This window comes from Agelaius tricolor, unplaced genomic scaffold (genome assembly GCF_023055355.1).
Source record: "Agelaius tricolor isolate 1412-34295 unplaced genomic scaffold, bAgeTri1.0.p SCAF_7, whole genome shotgun sequence".
Taxonomy (NCBI): domain Eukaryota; kingdom Metazoa; phylum Chordata; class Aves; order Passeriformes; family Icteridae; genus Agelaius; species Agelaius tricolor.
The window spans coordinates 31,500,661-31,521,712 of NW_027269267.1; the positions used below are offsets into that span (position 1 = coordinate 31,500,661).

Sequence of the window (21,052 nt, forward strand, 5' to 3'; positions counted from 1 at the left end):
CGCGTGGGTAAGTAGGTCGTTGGTCGGAGCGCACACTAGGATGTCATCCATATAATGGTAAATGATGGTGTCTTTGGTGGCTGCACGTACTGGGGACAGCAAGGAGGCGACGTACCATTGGCAGATCATCGGGCTGGCCTTCAGGCCTTGCGGAAGAACTCGCCAATGATAGCGCTTGCTTGGGGCTTCACGGTTGATGGCAGGAACCGTGAAGGCGAAACGCGGAGCATCGTCCGGGTGTAAGGGAATTTGGAAAAAGCAATCTTTTATGTCAATTACGACCAAATTCCAATTTTGGGGGAGCATCGTTGGGGACGGCATCCCTGGTTGGAGAGGCCCCATATCTTCAATGATGTTGTTAATTTGGCGGAGGTCGTGAAGGAGCCGCCACTTATCTTTGTTGGGCTTTTTGATAACGAACACTGGGGAGTTCCACTCTGACATGGTCTCCACCAGGTTGCCCTTGAGTAGCTGCTCCTTAACGAGCTCATTGAGCGCCGCTAATTTTTGCTTGTTGAGCGGCCACTGCACTACCTGTACTGGTTTATCAGATTTCCAATTCAGTTTCCAGGTAGGGCGCTCATCAGTGACCGCTGCCCGAAAAACCTGGGGAGCTGCTGGGAGGTCAATTCGGGCTCCCCACTGGGCCAAGAGGTCTCTCCCCCACAGGGGTTCCGTGTAATCTAATACGAATGGGCGCACTGAAGCCAATTGCCCATCCGGCCCCGTAATTTGTACAACGCTCTTTGATTGACGTGCCAATTGTAAACCCCCGACACCTCGGACGTGGCCAGGCGCGTTTTGCAATTCCCAATGTGACGGCCATTCCCGGGAAGGAATGATCGTTACATCTGCTCCTGTGTCCAACAAGCCTTTAAGAGGCTTGCCCTCTCCCCCTTTTGAGATATGACAGGTGACATGAGGCCTTTCTCGCCCCAGGACCTGGGCCCAAGCTACTGTTGGATTTTGGAGTTCAGCCGGAGGAAACCCCAGGGCCCAAGTTATTTCGGGAACAGGGATCGCTTGCGCGATCACCTGTCCCTTGGGCAGGAAAGTGGGGGGTTGGACACAGTGCAGCCCCACGGCGAACAGTCCTGGGTCAGATGGCAGAAGACCTGGGATTATGTTCACCTCTAAAGGTGTGTGCTTAGTGTCTCCGACAACGACGTACTTACACCTTATCCGCCCCCAGTTTCCTGGGCATTCCGGGCTGACTGACACGAGTTGAAAATCGGAGTTCTTAAGATGTAGTGGCTCCGTCAGCTGCAGCCGGAAGGGTCTGAAAGCAGAAAAGGTAGTTAGCACGGGTCTAGGTTGGAGACATGCAACATGTGACAAGTCCGGTGAGAATATGTCTTGTTTGGCAGGCGGCGGTCCCTGAGATCTCCCCTCCCTGCGTGGTGTTAGTTGTCCCGCCCTATTTTTATCATGGCGCAGGGGGGAACTGCGCTCAGATGTTAGTTTTTTGTCTGGGTTTTCCCCAGGAGTCCCTGCCCCCTTTTGAATTCATAAAATTCCCGCCGCAGCGGGCAGTCGGGCATCCAATGCCCGAGCTTTCCGCACAGATGGCAGGGTGATTTGGCGGCGGAAGGACCGGGAGCAGGCGAGCGGCAGGTGGCTTCAGAGAAGGTGTTTTCAGGCGCCTCTTCTGTGGCGCTGACTCGGGGTGGCAGCTGTTTTCTCTTCTCTCCCTCCCTAGATGGCATGATTAGGACTTTCCGGGTGCAGACTTCGAGCATATCGTGCAGCGAGGGGGGTGGGTGCATCGGGAGGCTGAGGATGGCATCCCTACACGCAGAGTTTGCATTCGTGGATGCTACTTCCTTCAGGATATGTTCCCGGGCAACTTCGTCCGCCACTTGCTGCTCGACAGCTTTTCGAAGACGCTCGACAAAATCGAGGAAAGATTCCTCGGCGCCCTGAAAGATTCTGGAAAAAGAAAGGAGAGGAGCCGCCCCCGGCAGCGCCAGGAACGCTTTCTCGGCTGCCCGCGCTGACTCCCGGAGTGCTTCCTGGGGGATGGCACTCGCCTGCGAGTGCCCATCTGCCCAGTTGCCGGTCCCTAGGAGCTGATCAATGGCTAGGACATTGCCCGTTAGGTCCAGCCCCGTGTGGGGCCGTTCCCACAGGCTCGGGAGGGCCTCCGTCACTCTCCTCTTCCAGGCTGCCTCCCACATAGCCCGCTCGGTGGGATTGAGCAGACACGTGAAGAGGCGCCGGATGTCAGAGGGGGTGACATCGGCTTCGGTAAGTGTTGCCTGCAACACTCCCCGAAAGTATTCGCTGTCCCGGCCGTAATCTTTCTGTGCCTTGCACAGCTCCTTAATTTGTGAATGGTGTAAGGGGACCCACTGGCGACGCACCCCACCATCTCCCTCTGGATGGTAAACAACCGGGGCTGCGGATGGTATCGCAGCAGACCCCGGTTCCCGGTTCCCAACTGCTGCCCCCCCCCCGGAACCCAAAGCGCGGGAGCCGGCAGGGAGAGCGTGGGAACCGGGAGAGGAGGAGGTAGGGGCGTGGCTGGGAACTTGAGCAGGGCAATCCGATATCGAGGGACCCTCCCAGGAGGCGGAGACAAGGGGTGGAACCTTTTGACTGGCAGGGGGTGGAGAGATGGGAGGTGGTATGGGAGGGACCGAGGGAGGAGCTATGGGCGGGGATGTGGGAGGAGAAAGGGGAGGGACTACTGAAGAGGAGGTTTCTGGAAAGGAGGAGGGACCAGGAGGGGGGAAGGACGAGGGGGTAGAACACTGGGAGTGGCCGACTGGCAGGAAGGGGTTGGAGCTTGGGAAAAAGGGATTCTGGGGAGAAGAAGAGGGCTTTCCCGCCATTTCAGCCATGTGGTTGCCTCCATCTTGGGCCCCATAGGAGCCATTTTGGGGAATTGGAGGCGACTGGGAGCAAACTGGGGACTTAGAAATTAGGGTTTTGGATTTTGGGGTTTTAGAAACTGAGGACCTGGGGGCGGGAACAGGAGAGGTAGGGGAAGACGAGGAGCCCCTAAGAGACTGGCCAGGACTCTTAGGGCGGGGGGGCCGAGGATTTTGAAGGGGGCTAGGGGACGAATGGTCACCCTGCGCGGGGCTGGAGCGCGCTGCACCTTTCAGAATCTCGGTTTTACATTTGTGGGGACGGGAAGAAGGGTTAGGGGTAGAGGGAGAGGCGGGAGAACTGGGGCACGAACTAAAACTGACCGAAGGTTTTTCTGAGTTTCCTCCTGCTTTCAAGATAGATCGAATTTGTGAAATCCAAAAAGCTAACGGAGAAAGCGAGGTGTCTCGTGATCTAATCAAGTTTGATAACTTGGCATTTGCCCTCTGCCAAAAGGCAGGATCTTTAATTAGATCGGGGGAGACTTCGGGAAACTCAGAAAAAAGCCATCGGATTAATTTTTTAACTTCCTTTTTATCAACGGAACAACCCCCCCCAACTAGGATACCCACAACTTGGTAAAACAGCCCCTTCTGAGCTGCCGAGAGCGAAAACTTTGCACCCATCGCTCGATGTTATAAGTGGCAGCTGCGGAAAAGCCCCCCCCGTTCCAGTAAACGCGAAAGAAAAAAAAATAAGGGTGCCCACCCCCGGCTCCTGTCTAGAGAAAAAGAAGGGTGGTGACGAAACACCAATAGAGGGGAAGGCGACAGGGAGAGTAGCAGAATACTCACGAAGTCCGGAGGCGACAAACGAAAAGCTGGAACGAGGGGTTTCCTGCGACAGGACGACTCCCAGGTGCAAGGAGCTGCCGTCCAGGGTCCCCGGGGAGCGCTACCTCGCGCACAAGGTCTGCTCGACCACAGGGTAGTTCCGCGACCGCTGGGATTCTCGAAATCCCGTCCGTGGGGTCCACGAATCCGAGAAAAGGGGGGGCCCCACGTTGGGCGCCAAAACTGGAGCAGTGGCCGGTGAAAAGTGAAACGCCCAGGCTAGATAAGTGTCCAGCCAACCTCCAGCCAGTAAGGCACTTCCCCAACCCGGAGTCAGGGCTTTGTGCCCAAGGCGATGTCAAGCCTTGCGGACGTGTGGCCGCAGTAAAGAGCTCCGAAGTCGCAGGATGAAATGAAGAGGCGACCCTCAGTTTCTTCGGGGGGGTGGTTTTATTGGTAGGGAAACGTGCAGGTTCGGTGGAAGAAGCTGAGAGCCCCGAGGCAGGGAAAAAGCCTCGGTTTTACTGAGGGTGGGAGGGGTGAAAGATAGCAAATCAGAGAGGGATACATTAAGGATTGGCATGATCGGAGAACCCATCAAACACAGTTGCGGGAGGGACCCTGGCCCCTAACCCAATCACTCGACACCCTGGCCCGAACTCTCTAGAAAAAGAGGCAGGGGTGTCGAGTGACAAGCAGGCTGCCAGGGGTGGGGAACAAGAAAGATACATTTGGTATCCAAGACAACTGGGGAGGGGTTTGGGGATTGACACAAACTGGTAACAGGACAGGACTTTCTGAGAGAACAATGGAGGGAAAACTGAACAAGCATAAAACACACCACAACAGGGGTTGGCACTAGATGACCTTTAAGGTCCCTTCCAACCCAGGCCATTCTATGATGAATTTATGAAGTTGTTCTGAAATACCTCAGGAAATGTCCAGTGTGTGGAAGGCCAGATGTATGTGTAAGAATCAGGGGTCAGCTGGGGACACACACTTTTTTCCAGGCTCTGAGAGAATAGTGCAGCATTGATGCTTTTAAAACAGGGTTTATGGGCAGGCTTATGCTGTGCTGAAGCATGTGCCACACGGCATTCTCTTGGAAACTCTTTTCTGTCTCAGCAATAGGAAGCCTGACTTGCTGGTCTGTTGCCTTTGCCTTATTTTGTTTGTCATTTAAGGAAAAAAAAGTCTTGGATCACCCAGAGTGAGCAATATTTGGGATTATTTTTTTGGTCTTCCCTTGAAAGCATTGCACATGCTTGATGCATCAGCAGTTGCCTATCCAAGCTACATTCAGGTAAGAGAACAAGACAATTTGTGCATTGCTTGCAGATTTTCTAGTAATTTATTTATTTGGAAAATGACCACAGAATGGCTCATTCAGAAGGTCACCATTTTGCAGCTGTTTTAGGGTCCACGTGTAAAATGATCTATTTTTTTCTTTACAGTTCACTGATTTTCTGAATCTCAAGTTCAGAAAGACCAAGCTTGATTTCAAACATTTGCTGCTCCCATTTATAGTGTTTTTACATGGTCATTTGAGTTAGGACTGCAAAATGTAGATAAATCTTTAATAAGCTATGAACGTCACAGGAAATAATTTGTGCCATGCCTTTCTTGGGCAGGCAATCAGCATAACCAGCCAAACTAACTTGTCCTTGCCTGTGATTGGAGATAGTACTTTTTATCCCAAATTTTTCATGTTTAAATCAGCTGGACTTCTTGATGTTCGGCATTTTTGAAAACAATTTTTAACTCTAATCGAGCATGGAAAAATTAGCATTTACTCCTTACTACACTCACATCCTCTTTTCTGCTACAACAGTGCACTAGGAAAAGGGAGTTTTGCTAATTCATGGCATTCTTTATTAATATGTAAATCAGAGGAATTCATCACAGTCATGAGTGGAAAGATTTTTCATAGTCTTCCTTTTAGTCTTAGGTTGCTAATAAAAGAATGAATCTCCAAGCTGAATTTCACGTAGTCTGAGACTTGCATATGAGTCTGAAGAGTTAGCATTCTGAGAGAACAGTGACAGCCAATATTCAGCATTTTTAAACAGTAAAACTGCTGCAAGCTGGTTTAGACCTGTCCCTGTACATCACAGCTGTATCATTTGTGCAGCACACAGCCTCACAGAACTGCCTGGAATTCAGGAGTGGGATTGGACCATGCATCTCTAGGATTATTCAATTCACTGGAACTTCTCAAAACCTTCTCTATCATAACATTTAGACCCCACCCGGAGCCTCAGTCTTGGTTTCCCTTCTGGCAAGTTTGCATACAATGAAAATGGGACAGGAATCTTGCAAAAAGGGAAGGACTCCAATGTTCCTCAATGACAGTATGATTTGCTCTATGTCATAATATGAAGGAATTGAAATTCTCTCCAAAACCACTGCAGAGGCCTCTGTCTACATGCACCCCAACCAAAAAAAAAAAAAACTCCAAACCTGTATTGAGCAGTCTCCTCCTCTGGCTCACAAACATCCTCCAGATATTTTTGTACCTCTAGCCTCAGCTCAGATGTTTTTCCTTTTCTACTACTTTCTACTGCTAGCATGGTCGTAACACTCATGCCATTTCATCCTTGCTGACATGCTGTCTTCTTTTTTCCCATTCTACTATCCACATTCTACTTGTTTATCCCTTCCTTTAGTGTTGTGGCAATTCTGACTCTCCCTGGGACTCCACACTGGGCTGAGAGCCAGCACAGGCCTGATCCATTCAAGGGGCTGTTTTCTCACGAGCTGTCAGTTTCCCTGTACCTCAGAACAGCCAAAGGATAAAGTGTTAAGAAGACTGTGATGCATGGCAGAGAAGTGAGAAGAATATGAAAGACTGACTTTTGTGACTAACATTCATCTTGGCTAATATCAAACATTCCAAAGCCCATTTACATATGAGCTAGTCACCCTAGAGTCTGTATAGTCAGGTACATTCCAGCTTCCTCAGCTGTGGGTATCTAAATTAGGAGAAATTAATTCAATCCTTCACTTCTGGTTCAAACTGCACCTTCTGTATCAGCATTCACTAAATCCACTACATCCACTTTGCTGATGCCAATACTATTTTTCAATCCTTACATTCTTAAAAATAACACAAGCTGTAACATGAAGAAAAGTATGCCAGAGTACAGTTCTGTCTTCCAAAGTACCTCAGGATCCTTTCTGCCTGTTATCTGCAAGTAGCATTAGAATCTGTAACTTGTTTGGTATTCACTGTTATTCAGGAACCCTGAGAGACAGAACAAATACACTGCCTAATTCCTACCATGGAGAAGCTGAGCTCTCCTATGGCTTTAGAGAGAAAGAACCCCAGCAATAATTCCTTGCCCTCGGTGCAGAGAGAAGAGAATTTCTAAGCCTCTTGGAACGTTGTCAATGGCATCCATTAAATCTCTGATCACAATACCCACAAAAAAAAAATCTTGGTGGGAAATAAAATATATGGACTTCCATATAACTGAGATCTCAAACAATTCTGAGGAGAAGGAAAACACTGGCTCCAAGCAGAAAAAGGGAAAAGAACTGGAGGTAACTGGCCTCATAAGAGAAAAATCCTTCCCCTTCTACACAGAGTACCTAGAGTTCACAGAGTAAGAGACTTCAGAGGGTAAGAACTCTCCTCCTATGCAACTTGTAAACAGGTCAGCAAGGGGCCTTGCAAAGTCCTGCAGTCAGCAAGAAATCCATCAGCTGGGTCACTGTCAGGAGAGATCCATGTCTGAATATGGAGAAACAGGGCAGTTAGGTGAGAGACACAGCTTTAGGCTTCTTTATGTCATTGTGATCCAATATGCCTACCAGGGTTTTGTTGTTGGTTTCAGGTTTCTTCGAGTTGCCTAACAGTGATTTTGTTGTTTTGAATAGACTGTCCTGTGTTGTAGCAAGTAACTGCTTTAGGCAGAACCCTGTAACAATGTCTGTGTCCAAGCTCAGCTGGGAACAATCAAGAAACTGTAAGAATCACAGCAAACAAGATCAAGGTCTCCACTTCAAATTCTCTTTAAAATAGAGAGGCAAAACTTGCAATCAGTGAGTATTAGCCTAGGAAGACTACAAAAATAAAAGGTAAATGGAATAAAGGCACACATTATATATATATATATATATATATATATATGCACAGTAGACTCTTACTTAATATGCAGGTGGCAATCCAATCATGTATTTCTGCCCTTCACACAAGGAATTTTGCATGTAAGGAACTGCTGAAATGGAGATACCAGAACACTATTGAGATGATGTAGAAATATTTGCAGATGTGCAATTTTCATCTAAAATAAATTCTACTGCAGTGTCCTAAACTGCTTCAGCACAAAATTAGCTAAAATAAAACTTATATTTATGTATTCTTCCCAGTTGCAAGGGCAGATGCAGCCCTGACGTATGACTGGGGGAGGATTCTTCACCATTCAGCTGTGCCCACAGGATCTGCACCAGCAAAGAGTGTTGCACTCACCAATGGTAATGAGCAAGAGGAAGATAGAACCAAGAGGTCTTTAGACTCTTCAGTAAATCAACATTTTGTGTAAAATAGGCCTGATGCATTGCTCCATTCCACTAGTGCACCCCTCCAAAATGACTACTGGGGAGTAAAGTAGGTTCATAAAATAAAGCCACATGCCCGCATGTTTTAGGAAGTACATGAGACAAATATATATTGGTGACACCTTTCCTTTCAACCACTGGCCCTGTGATTGGCAGTAGTAACACAACAACCATATTGCTCCATCATTAGCAAAATGCCTGAAGCTAAGGTTGGCTCTGATTCTTTCCAACAGCCTTTTCAGGTTTGTTTGTTTTTCATAATTGCTTTGCTTCCCATAATTTTTCACCTAGGTCTTTATTCTTGCTTTGAGAATGCCTTCTGTGCAAAGAGCCTCACAGCCACTTCCCCTAATGCCAGGCCCCAATGGAGACTGCTGCTCTCTGCAAGGTTTGATTTTATGTTATTTTATCCTTTCAGGACTGTTCTTAGTTACATACTGAGAAAAATTTTTAAAGGGTAGGGGGCATGGCGCAGATTGTTTGCAAGTGTAGATTATCCTAGAGGTTTAATAGGTTTTTGTTGTTTGTTTGGGGGTTTTTTTTCTGTTATGTTTAAAAATCATACCAGAGAAACAGGGATTTCTATCCCTGGCTAGAGATCTTCCTTAGGTTCTTTCACTCTTGAAAGAGCGAGAGCAGCTCTGCTTAGTAGAACTAATTAATCATAATTGTAATAAAACATTTATTCCACTTCAAAATATCTGACTGCATTGTGGTTTAGGAGCTAACAAAAATAGGCATCATGATTAAAAAGTAGGTGTAGGTAGTGATATGTAATAATGCTACAACCAAACGCTGCAGATGAGATTTTACAACAGCACTTTCACTGGTTAACATGAAACAATAGTGCTCGGTCAGGAAACTACTGCAATAATCCTGCAGCTTTTACATGTCAATATTTAGGCCATTACTACAGCAGGCTGTGCTACTACAGCATTGCAGGAGTTGTGAAATGTGTCTCTGTCGTTAATAATCACCTCGGCCCTCCGAGAGACGTGCGAAACTACAGACGGGCATGCGTCCCCTCCCTCCGGCTCCGCGGCCGGCTCCTGAGGGCCGGGAGGGTGGCGGGGCTGTGAGCGGGGCTCTCCGGAGGGCGGCTCCTGAGGGCCGGGAGGGTGGCGGGGCTGTGAGCGGGGCTCTCCGGAGGGCGGCTCCCGAGGGGCGGGAGGACGGCGGGGCTGCCGGCGGTGCCCTCCGGAGAGCGGCTCCCGAGGGGCGGGCGGACGGCGGGGCTGTGAGCGGGGCTTTCCGGAGGGCGGCCCGAGGGCAGAGAGCCGGGCGGGCCGGGCCGTGCCCGCAATGCAGCACCGCCTCGCCGTGTCCCGCCGCCGCGCTGCCACCGGGACGCGGCTGCCCGGGGCCGCCCCCAGCCCGGGGCTGTGCCAGTCCCCGATCCCGGCTGGCTGCCGCAGGGGTTCTGTGTGTAACACGTGTTTGCGCCGAGAACAGCACCACAGTGACGGCCACGGCCTGAGCCACTCGCGGGCAGCCGGGCTGGCTGTGCTGGGGATAGGAGACATCGCTATGAAACAGCCCTCTGTGCCTTGGGCGGAGACAAACACCTGAATGAATTACGAGGCTGAACCTGTTGGTAAGAAAGGGTCCAGAGACAGAGATGGATTCAGTGTCCCCTCTTCTCATCCCTCTGCTGCCCGAATAAAAATCACCTCCGAATTTGCGGCTGAGAACTAAACCTGAGTTTGAGTTGAACACACCCAGCATGAATTTGACGTAGGTGATCCTTCCAAGAGCTCCTGAGCCAGAAGAACTACAGAGTGAGAAGTAAGGACCTTTCTCCCATATGACAAGGGAAAAGTCCACTGCTGCAATTCTCAATTGTTTATTTGTCTGTCACGACTGCTGCTTACAGCAGCTGCAGGCCGGTGAGTGCCATGGTAAAGCAGTGAGCAGCAGCTGGTTGTCAGTTGCACCTCATGGACCCTCTCTGGAAATGGATGAAGGTGGCAGCTTGGTTCTGGTAGAGCCAAGCAATTGGAAGTGCTCTGCCCTTTAAACATAACTACCTGCAGACCAGCAAAACAGCAGGCAATGGCACAGGCCAAGTTTTCTTCTTCCTCTGTGGAACGGCAGAAGATTGGCACTCTGTTGGCCCTTGCATTGGTGTGTAGTTGGCAGGCCAACATCGCCCTGGGAAACACGTGAGACTGGAAAGAATACACAGAAATATCAGCATGGGGAGGGATTTTCCCTTGGTGGCTTTATGTGCCCTCTGACAATATGAGATGTCATGACAGAAGCCTTCAGATGCCATAGCAGCCATAGTCACTGTTTGGCAACACCTCCTATATTAGGCTGCAAGTAGCCTGACCCTGAGTTTCACCTGGAAATGCCTTTGTGCTGAAGGTACTGAAATTACATCAGACATCAGACATACTTTCTGTAAGTTTTACTCAGAAAATGAGATTTATAGGTAAGGGCTGCTCAACAATAACACCTCATTGAGATGACCAGCTAAAACCTCAGTCCCACTGAACACCTAGTGCCTCTCTCCCCACCCTCAGATTGGATTCCAAACTCAATGAAGACAGCAAGAATGCTTTCACTGAAGTCAGCAGGCTTGAACCAGGCTTCACCCTGTAAATACCAACGACTAAGCAATAAACCCAGTTCCCAATCTGGCTACTATAACCTAAGATGTTTCTCTGTCAGTTCAGGAGCTCACTAGTGAAGATGAGTTACAGCGTGAGGGTGTTAGAAGATAACTCACTACTGTTATTTTTTGGCCCTTTTCCTAGACTTACCTATTTTTATCCTCTTTTTATCCTCTTTAATTTTTTATAATTCTGTTTTCTGTTTCTTCCTAAACTAATATTGGCCTATTTTAACTAACTGTATCTATTCTTTGCTGAAAGTATAGAATGGCTGTTTCAGGTTTTTTCACTGGTAACTCTTACCCCAGCTATATTTCACAAAACAAAATAGCTGTCTCCATATGCCTCTCTAAATAATTGTTGGTTCCTCTTATAATTTGCTTATATGTCACTTTCTATTTAAAAATAAAATACAATCATTGACTAACCATTTTAAAGCTGTTCTTGCTAACTTAAATTAATCCCTATTTCACTTGTCTTTCTGCCTTTCTGCTCCACAACTGCCCCCTAGAGAAATAGCTCTGTAAGAAAAAAAAACAATGCACAAATCCAGTCATGCAATACTTTTAACAGTTAGTTTACTCTAGACTGGCAAGGACTGGGATTGGTAGAGTAATTTTCTGGCAAAACTGGAAAATGTTGGCCCAGTGAAATGGATGTATTCTAGATAACATATATTTTCTGAACAGTATTTTTCAGAACCTTTTTTTTCAGGTAATATAATTGCTGATAAAAATTAGACTGAAAGCAACCAGCCACAATGTGTCCAAAATTTGACTTAAAGCTGGTCAAAACTCTAGTTAGTGCTTCCCTCTGGCAGGAAACACCCATATTGTGAAGACAAGTTTCATTAAAATACTGAGCAAAAGTCAATTATTTGGGTTTTTCTCATGAAGGTGCTAAGAGCTGAGCCATAAATTTTTCTCAAAGTGAAATGCAGGAAACACTCTGGCTAAAATAGCTGATGCTTAGCTGAGAGACACAGACCTGAACTCGAGTTTTCCTTATCCTGCATGGATATCTTGAGCAGTGTGTAACTAGATACGGCTGAAAGGCTGGACATTCATTAAGTTTTCAATGTTATTACGCAAAGTAGAAGAAAAAAATATTTGAAATTGTAACATTTTTCACAGAACAGGACAACTGTGGCTATAGAGATGGAGAAAAGAAAGTTCCCCATAAGCCCTTGTCTTACAGTGACAGCTTCATCCCTGGAACTAAATCCCTATGGGTCTGAGTCCATCTGACTGGCATGGTTATAACAAAATTGGAGTTTTGCCTAGCATCAGTGGGGACTCCTAGCAGATCTGTTTGTGTGGATACAATTGTAGGACTGGGGCTATTTGCTATTTATATAACAAATTCCATATACCAGAATCAGAAGAAGTCAATAGTAATTTTTATGTAAATTGCATCAAGTAGCACAATTAATTAGATTGGTGTTTCTAAATATTTCTCTCTTATTTCCCCAACATTCCCATACACTATTACACCTGCTTTCCTATACAAGAATCTCCACATACCCAATGTTTTCCCCCAGAATTGGCCTTCCATTCTTCTCAGCCTCCCCATGGATACACTTCAGAGTATCCCCAGTGTACTGAAAGGAGGTTGTAACCAGATGAGGCTTCACTCTCTTCTCCCAGGCAACTACTGACAGGACAAGCTGTGCCAGCTTAGGTCTGGGTTGGACATCAGAGGGAATTTATTAATGGAAAGAGTTTTTAAATATTGGAATGGGCTGCACAGGGAGGTGGTGGAGTCACCATCCCTGGAGGTGTTCAAGAAATAACTGGATGTGGCACATCCAGTTGACAAGGTGGTAACTGGCTAAAGGTTGGACTTGACAATCTTGGAAGTCTTTGCCAATATAAAAGATTCTGTGCTTCTGCAATTAAAAATGCAGACTCACATGGGAACAGCCAGTGGGCGTTATTCCTTTATCCAGCTTGCGAGTGGAACAAGCAGGCCCTTCTCCGGTGGAGGCGAGTCCTTCTACAGCGAGGGTGGCGAGGCCTGAACCTGAATCAGCTCCAGTTCGTCCAGGAGGCCCCAGCCCGCTCAGGGTCAGGGCCGGGCGGTGACCCGGCTCCCGCCTCCTCGGCCAGAAGGTGGACGCAGCGGGGGCAAGCACCGCCACAACCGCACTGGGGCCTTCCGCACCCGCGTCCTGGCTGCAGGGCGGTCCCCGGGCGCGGGGCTCCGGGCTGTGCCGGGCACGGCACTCCCCGGTGCCGGGCACGGCATTCCCCGGCGCGGCCTCCGCTCCCGTCCCGGTACCGAGTCCCCGCCCGCCGTGCTTGCGGCGCGCCCGTCGGGCCGCCAGGGGGCGCCACCGCCCCGCGCCCGCCGCGGCCCGTCCGTGCTCCTGGGGAGGCGCGCGAGGTCTCGCGCCGCGCCCCGCCCCGCCCCTCCCCGCCGTCACGTGCGCCGCCGCCGGGCGCCTGTCTCCCTGCGGGCGGGCCGCTAGGGGGCGCCGCGGCCCAGGGGCCCTGCCCGGGCCGGCGCGCGCCGTTTGTTGACCGCGCGGCGGCGGCGGGTTGGTGGCGCGAGACTCTCCCGTGACGCGCTCGCGGGAAGGGAAGGGAAGGGGTGGGGGTGGAGGAGGGGCCGTGCCGGGGACACCGAGCGAGGTGCGGGGAGAGAGAAGGAGGGAGGGGGAGAGAGAGAGCGGCCGGCGCTGGGGAGGAGGAGGAGGAGGAAGAAGAAGAAGAAGGCGGGCAGGAGGGGGTGGTTGCGTGGGTCCCTCCGTTCGTCCGTCCGTCCGTGCCGGAGGGGGAGCCGCGATGTGAAGCCCCACAGACACACAACACGCACACACACACGCACACGCACGGCCCGGCAGGGCAGGAGGCAGCGGCGGCGCTCCCGGGAATGTGTGTCTGGGACGCGGCAGAAGGTGAGTGGTGGCGGAGCGGGCGCCTTCACCCCCACGGCACGGCGCGGCGCGGCGGACCCATGGCGGGAGGGACGTGCAGGGGGTGGCTCGGGGACGGGGAGAAGGAAGGCAGGCAGGAAGGGAGGGGGGCGGGAGGCAGACGCGGGGCCCGCAGCCGCTGCCCTGCCTCCCAGCCCCTCCCTGGGCCCGCGGCCTGGGCCTTCCCCGTTCTGTTCCCGGCGCGGGAACGGGGGGAAGGGAAGGCAGAGGGGAACGGCGCGCGGCGTTATGTAACCGGCGCGCGGGGGCCTGGGCTGCCCGCGCGGGAGGGCGGAGGGGGACACGGGGACAGAGCCCGTGCGCGCCCGCGAGGCGCCGCGGGGGCGCGCCAGGTGTGCGCGTGTCCGGGTCACCCGCCCCTCCCCGCACCTGTGCTTCTGTCTGTCTGTCTTGTCTGTGTGTCTGTCACATGGGGCCTGCGCTGCAGACACAACACGGGTCCCCCAGGCAGAGGCGGGGAGAGCGAGGCTGTGCCACAGCGTTGTGGCAGCGCGGAGGGGTCACTGCAGGGAAATGGGCTGCAGGGGGAGGAGAGGGGAAGCCCGAGCCCTGGCGCGGCCGTGCCCTCTGGAACGCTCCCCGCGCTGTAGCAGCGCCTATCTTGTCTGCGGTTTCCTGTAGTGTTTGTCACAAGTTGCTTTTGCTGAGCAATAGTGCTGGGTATAACTGGTGTGCCGAGGGGAAGAGGGAGGACCTGTGCTTGATGAGTAAGCCCGTGCTTACCAACACTGAGGGACTGATGTGTTCACATCTTGACCCCTTCCCCTCTGATTTTGATGCTTTTTGCTCTACAGTTACCATTGACTTGACCTGTGATACTGAGCTAAAAGCCCCTGATGCGAACTGGGTTGTAATGGCATGTTAACCTTAAGAAGGAAGAGGAACATAGTATCGCCAGCACGTTTGGGTTTTCTGAGTAGAAACTGTGTTTTTTGTGCTGTAATATTCCATTATTTCTGATGCTTTAAAATTAAGATCACAGTCTTCAGAATGACAGGGCTGTGAGTACTCAGCTTGTGTTAATAACTGTCTTAATGAAAAGATGAGTTGATGTTTGTTGTGCATCTTGATCTAAAATCCAGGTCCTACCTCAAATTTGACACCATAATCCAAAGAGGGAAAACCAGGGGAGTTTAATTTTATAATCTGAATTCTTTATTCATTTAGATGCAATTGTTGCTCAAATAGAACTGGCCAGAGCAGTTACCTAATTACTATTAGTTGCAAGAAGTTACAGCTAAAATTTGTTTCCGGAATAGTCCTGTTTTACTAAGGTTTATGACATTTAACACAAATGAAATCCAATATCAGACAGAAATCCAAATCTCTGACAAATTCCTTGCCATCTTGCCTCAAGCCTGTAGTTATTACCCATTCCCACCATATTGGTCTTTCATTCAGCCCATTTCTTCTGCTGGATAATGCACCAAATCCCTGTTAGTAAATAATCCCAAACTGTCACACTGGAGGTCACTGGTAGGACAGTGTTTGTAGAGGCACAGTGCAGACACCTGCCTTGTGACTCACTCATGTTTAACTACTTGAAGAAAGATTTTTTTTTTTTTTAACAGCAAAGTGCTAATAGGAAAAATTCATTAGTATATTTCAAGCCTCAATTGTAAAATGGTTGTACAAAACAATATGGTTTTTTTTCAGTACATTATTTAGTAATGAGCCCTTCAAACCTAGGACCAGTCCATCTTTCTGAATAGTACACACACTCTGGTACAGCCTGTTCTGGTGCAGTGATAGTGTGTGGTAACAGAGTGCCAATTTTCATTAGTTGTTTCTGATCCCTTGACCCACATGACTTCTTGAAAGAATTTTTATGACAAATTTTCAATCTTTCTACCATCCCTTTCATTTACTAGAGAGATTTTTAAAAAAGAGTAAGAATTAAATATGACTTTGAGTAGGTAGAAAAAAATTCATGTGATTACACAGACTTTTTTTAATAACACAGGACAAGCAGGAAAAAAATAACTTGCCTGACCCAGCCATGTGCTTTCCCCATTTAATTTGTTAGCGATTGTTTATTTCATAGAGAATGGGTTTTTTTTTAATTCAACCTTTTTTAATTAAAGGGGTATATTATTATCACTGAGATAGATCTCTGTCAGCTCTTAGGAGGTTTGCCTGGTGTATATATAACAAGGGAGCTAAATATCCAAATGTTGAAACCTTTCATCAAGAATATAATGTAGATTAATTTGGTGATAGTGCCACATGTTTACCTAAGCATAGCAAAATGAGGAAAAAATTGGAAACAAGTAGAAATTAGAGTGGCCATGGAATTGTAAAAAAAGTTGGAAGTAAGAGAGCAAACCTTAAAAATCATGAGGAATTCTTAGATGTGTGTGATACAGTATACTTGTGGAAGTGTCTTTGTCTAACAGATAGGTATCTGTAGTGCTCTGCCCCAAGAGCAGCTTTTTACTCTGTTTTGGAAACCAGACAGCATTTAATTGGACACACAGATGTTTTTAGGGAAGAAGGCCTGCTGTGTCTGTGATCCCCTCACTCTGTATTTCACGTGGAATATCTAGTGCTCGTAAGACAGAAGTCAGAATTAGGAAAGGCTTCTTTCTCAGTGTTCATGAGAAGAGAGGTGAGTGTGCAGAACAGCCCTCAATTCTGGGCTGGAATGATAACTTCCATTCCTGTGGCTTTTATTTCAAAATTGACTTAAGGACTGCTGCTACTGTAGCTACAGAATCTGTGACCATGAAATTCCCCTAGGAGATACTTCTAGTTTGGTATACCCATAGCAAGGATTGTATATTCCATATTCCTTGCTTTAAATGCCTAGGCAGACTGTGGTCCCTGAATTTCAGTGTTAGCTCTTGGCTAAAGCAACTCCTTTCCTATCTCAAAGTTTCAGGTTTCCCAGCTGGTATCCTACATATTTGGTAGTGCTGAAACTGGTGACTTGAAATTCAGTAACTTGCAGAAGTAAAGCTTAGCCATGCTGTGGTTAACTCTTCTCTTGGTTTTGCTTTTCCATTCCCAGCTATATATAAATACTTTACCCAAGTCCCAGTGTAATGGAATTCTTGGTTGTAACCTCCTTATTTGGTTTGCCTCAAGTAATGCACATCTCTTCAGTGTCTTGATTTATGAAAGTAAATAACCCTGGAAAGGAGAAAGGCGGTTTCTCTTAGGAGAAGACACTGCTCAGGTACCTTGCAGAGTCATTCTTGCAAATGCAGGTGGATTGGTTGGAATGCCAAAGCAAGAAGGCAGTTCAGAAGCTATGCATAGTAGGGTCAAGAACTATAAGATTTTCCCAAATTAACATAGAGACTGGCAATCTCCTGGTAAGGTGAGGTATGTGGTGTATTTTGGCAGAATCCTGGGGACTGTTGATAGTATGTTTTGTCAGGTTCTAGTTGTCAGTGAATATCCAAAGTGAAATAAAGTTCTGTCCACTATGTTCATGATTTCACCTCTTTGGGTTGGCTCACATCAGGTATTTGTTCAGAGCATGATGAGTTAGCATCATGAACAAATGGTTGTGCTCCACTGAGGTCATTTTGGAAACCTAGGAGCTGTTGCTTTTTAAAGGAAGTAATGGAATTGCTATTAATTTTTACAAACAGGAAAGCCCCTGACCCCATGGCATGTAAGGTAAATGATCAGTGCAGCTTCCCAAGTAGTGTATTTTACCATTCTGTGAAATTGAATGCAACTCCCAGTTGAAGTAAAGAACTAAAATAATTTATATTGAAAGGATACTGTTCCTGATTTCTGGATCTGCTTGTTGTTTTCAGGAAACATTAGAGCACTCAGCTCTAATACTGCCTTTTCAGTCATAATTCCTTGACTTTCATTCTCTAATTGCATTATTTGGTAAGCAGTTCCAAGAATCCTCTTAATAAACCAGTAGTAGGGGAGAGGTAAGGTTGTAATGACTTTTTACTGTAATTTCTGGCTGATTTGAAGTTTTAAGCATTGCCCCGTCCTGTAACTTCTATATTGATTTTTAACCCAAGTTTTAAAATTGTAGCACTTGTTTGGGATAGGCCATTTTTGCTCTGTAGCCATTTTGTATTTATCTGTCTCCACTAAGCAGCAGTGTAACATTGCTGGTTTTATGTCAAAGGTGCTTAAAATACCAACTTAGAACCAGTACAAGCCAAGAACACAATCAGATTTGAGTTTAAATTAAAGGATCTTGAAGAATTAGAGCATTTTTGGTTTTTTCCCTGTATTTTTCCTGGAAAATACAGAAACGTGCTCTTCTTATTTTTCTCTGAATCTAGGAGGAAACTTGATAATATGTTGGGTCAGATCAGAAGTTTGTTTTGTTAACAATAAACAAACACACTCAAATACTTTCCCTTTGTGTTCTGAGCTTCTATAGTTTGTTACCTTAAAAAAATAAAATATGTTTTTATTCCATGTATCTATTGAACAGATCTGGAGTTTTAGCATCCTTGGTATCCAGTGTCAGATAATCTTAAAATAAACTAGGCTATGGATTAAAAAATACTTCCATTTCTTTTGATCTCTCCACTTGCTTGTTTCATCTCATTCTTCCTAATCTTGTTGGTCTGAGTTGATGAAAAAAAGTAATATCTGTGGACTGAAGAAAGATGTAGAAAACTTGAGTAGAAAGTTGAAGCTTCAAGGCTAAGTATAGAAGCCTTATGTTGTGAAGATTTTACTTCAAAAAAGATCTTGCAGCTTTGAGAGTTTCAAAGGCGATGTCAGAAAAGCATTTGGGAACTTGACTGTGCAATGTCAGTTGAAATTAAGTAATGTCATTCAAACACTGCTATGAACAGAAAACCTACCTATTTCCATACTGAATCTGTAGTTATCAATGCTTTTGCTGGTGAAGTTGTTGAGTTCTTAGAGTTTTGCTGCCCATACACGAGTAAAGAGTCCTCCTTAGCATCTGACATCATCTGCCATTTGCAAAGTCGATGCCTTCTCTCTCGTTTTCCCTGAAAAGCCTGACAGGATCAACATTTGCTCAGTGATAACATTGGATTGACCATAAAGCACAACTGCCTTGGGCATGTCTCCTAAAAAAACCTCAACGTCATCATGGAATAGTCAGGGCTGCAAAGAACCTGAAAGATCATCTGGCTCCAGCTCCCTGTCATGTGCAGGGACACCTTCCACTAGGCCAGGTTGCTTAGAGCTTCGTCCAGCCTGGTCTTGAAGACTTCCAGGGATGGGGCATCCACAGCTTCTGTGGGCAACTTGTCCCGGTGCCTGACCACCCTTACAGGAGAGAATTTCTTCCTAATATGTGATTTAAACCTACTCTCAGTTTGAAGCCATTCCCACTTCTTCTGTCCCTACATGTTCTTGTAATAGTCTCTCTCCATTTTTCTTGTATTCTCCCTTCACATACTGGTAGGCCACAATTACATCACCCTGAAGCCTCTCCAGACTGAATGATGCCAATTCTCTCAGCCTCTCCTCACAGCAGAGGTGCTCCATCCCTCTGATCATCCTGGTGCCTCTTATCTGGACTTGTTCCAACAGGTCCATGTCCTTCCTGTGCTGGGACCCCAGAGCTGGACACAGCACCCCCGGTGGGGTGTCACCAGAGCAGAGTAGGGGTGAGGGTCTCTCTCATCCTGCTGCCCACGCTGCTCTGGATGCAGCCCAGGGTATGATTGGCTTTCTGGGTCATGTCCAGCCTCTCAGCCACCAGCACCCCCAAGTCCTTCAGGGCTGGTCTCAATCTGCTCATTCCAGAGCCTGTATTGATTCCAGGGGTTGCCCCTCCCCAGGTGCAGCACCTTGAGCTTGGCCTTTTTAAACCACGTGTACCCTCTCATTATACTGGTTACAGCCCTGGCCCAGAGCACTGGGCTTTGTTTCTGTACTCCATTCACTACTGCCAGAGTGGTCAGTCTGGGTAGCCAGCTGGTCAGCAACGAAGATCAGTTTGTTGTGTGTGCACATCCATGCAGATACCCATACACACATGTGTAGACAAATAGCTAAATTCAGTCAAAAAGATGTAGTCTCTTCTGAAGGATACCCATTTCCTGGGCTGAAGTCTGAAAGTAGTTATGTATATCAGGTTTTCACAAGCACAGTTCCTTTGAATTTGATGTTAATAAATTCAGAGCATCCACAGATTCCTTGCTTTGATCACCTCATGAAAATTTTGCAGTTATTTTTGAATAATTATACCTCCACTTACCCACTTCTTCTGCCTTGTTAAGTTTTTCTTTAGCTTTGCAAGGATGTTTCAGTTGTGCCTCGAAAGTCATAGAAAGTCCTTAATCATTCAGCAATAGCAACTCTTCTAATTATTTGGGAGTAGTGATCATGGGTTTACTTATGCTACCTACTGACTTCCTGGCCTATGCCTTAGCATAGACTGCTTGGGGAAGAGAGGAGTTGTGGGACTGGATTGCCATATTGAGTGTACAAACCAAAAACCATCTAAACAAGTTCTGTTGATTATTAGGTAGAAAACTAACATCCCAGTCTTCATTTTCAAAGAAAAAAGAGACATCATTCTCCCTTCTCAAATATTATAGATAGCTAAACAGAGGCAATTGGAGGAAGACTATGCAGCTCATAAGCTCATCTTGTTTATTGTTTTGGATACTCAAGTCCAAGAGAACATTTCCTTTTGGTGATTTACAGTCCCTTCTCTGTGTTGGTATTTAGAGTCCTAATTTCACCAGCTATGTTTCTTATTCTGATTTTACTTAATGGTTTTTATTCTGGATTCTAGGCACTTAGAAGCTGGCATAAAGATTATGAATGTGCCAAGTCCTCTTGGGGTTGAAGCCCCAAAAGAACTTAAGCACAGAAAAGAACTGATGAAGCCAGTTGGTGAAGTTTGCTGAATCTTATCATTGTTTTGTGGCACTAAGAACCCTTGTGTGAAAGAAGTGATACTTGAACTAAAAAGTGAATTGAGCTACCTGGTTACATACAGCAATGAACATTTGTGAAGAAAAGCTGTTCATCACTGGAGAACTCTGAGGGGGTTGGGGAGGTCATGACTTAACCAAAAAATGCAGAAATGCTGAAACTGAAGGCCAGTCTTCTGTAAGCAGAAGAAAAAAACAGGTTAAACCACTACTTGTGACAAGCTATAAATGAACTGTAGGTGTTACTGAGTGTTATTCCTAGAGGGAAATTGACAGTTGGTTTCAAGTTAAATCTGCCTTCCTATTTTTCGAAGAACTAGCCATCTCAAATGCCATGTATGAAAGCAAAAATGATATCTTGAAAAGAGATTGTTCAAAGGTGGTGTGGATTGTACAGTGATTCTGGTTTCTGGACCTCATGCTCAGGCTTCCTCAAGT

At 47.2% G+C, this 21,052-nt stretch overlaps 2 protein-coding genes across 5 annotated transcripts in view; one reads left to right on the top strand and one right to left on the bottom strand.

The window, feature by feature from the left end:
• Positions 1-10,042: 10,042 nt before the first annotated feature.
• On the bottom strand, positions 10,043-19,265 carry LOC139591423 (uncharacterized). The gene is made up of 3 exons (XM_071429967.1): positions 19,074-19,265; positions 12,735-14,162; positions 10,043-10,375 (listed from the first exon to the last, which is right to left on the bottom strand). The coding sequence occupies exons 1-3, from the start codon at positions 19,263-19,265 to the stop codon at positions 10,043-10,045; spliced, it is 1,953 nt and encodes a 650-aa protein (XP_071286068.1).
• REV1 (REV1 DNA directed polymerase) overlaps positions 13,582-21,052 on the top strand; it is a 55,483-nt gene continuing 48,012 nt past the window's right edge. For 3 of the 4 annotated variants that reach the window (XM_071430805.1, XM_071430806.1, XM_071430809.1), the window contains exon 1: positions 13,582-13,721. The gene's annotated coding sequence lies outside the window, so the exon portion shown is untranslated. The remainder of the gene's footprint in view (positions 13,722-21,052) is intronic. The other variant, XM_071430807.1, reaches the window with a different exon arrangement.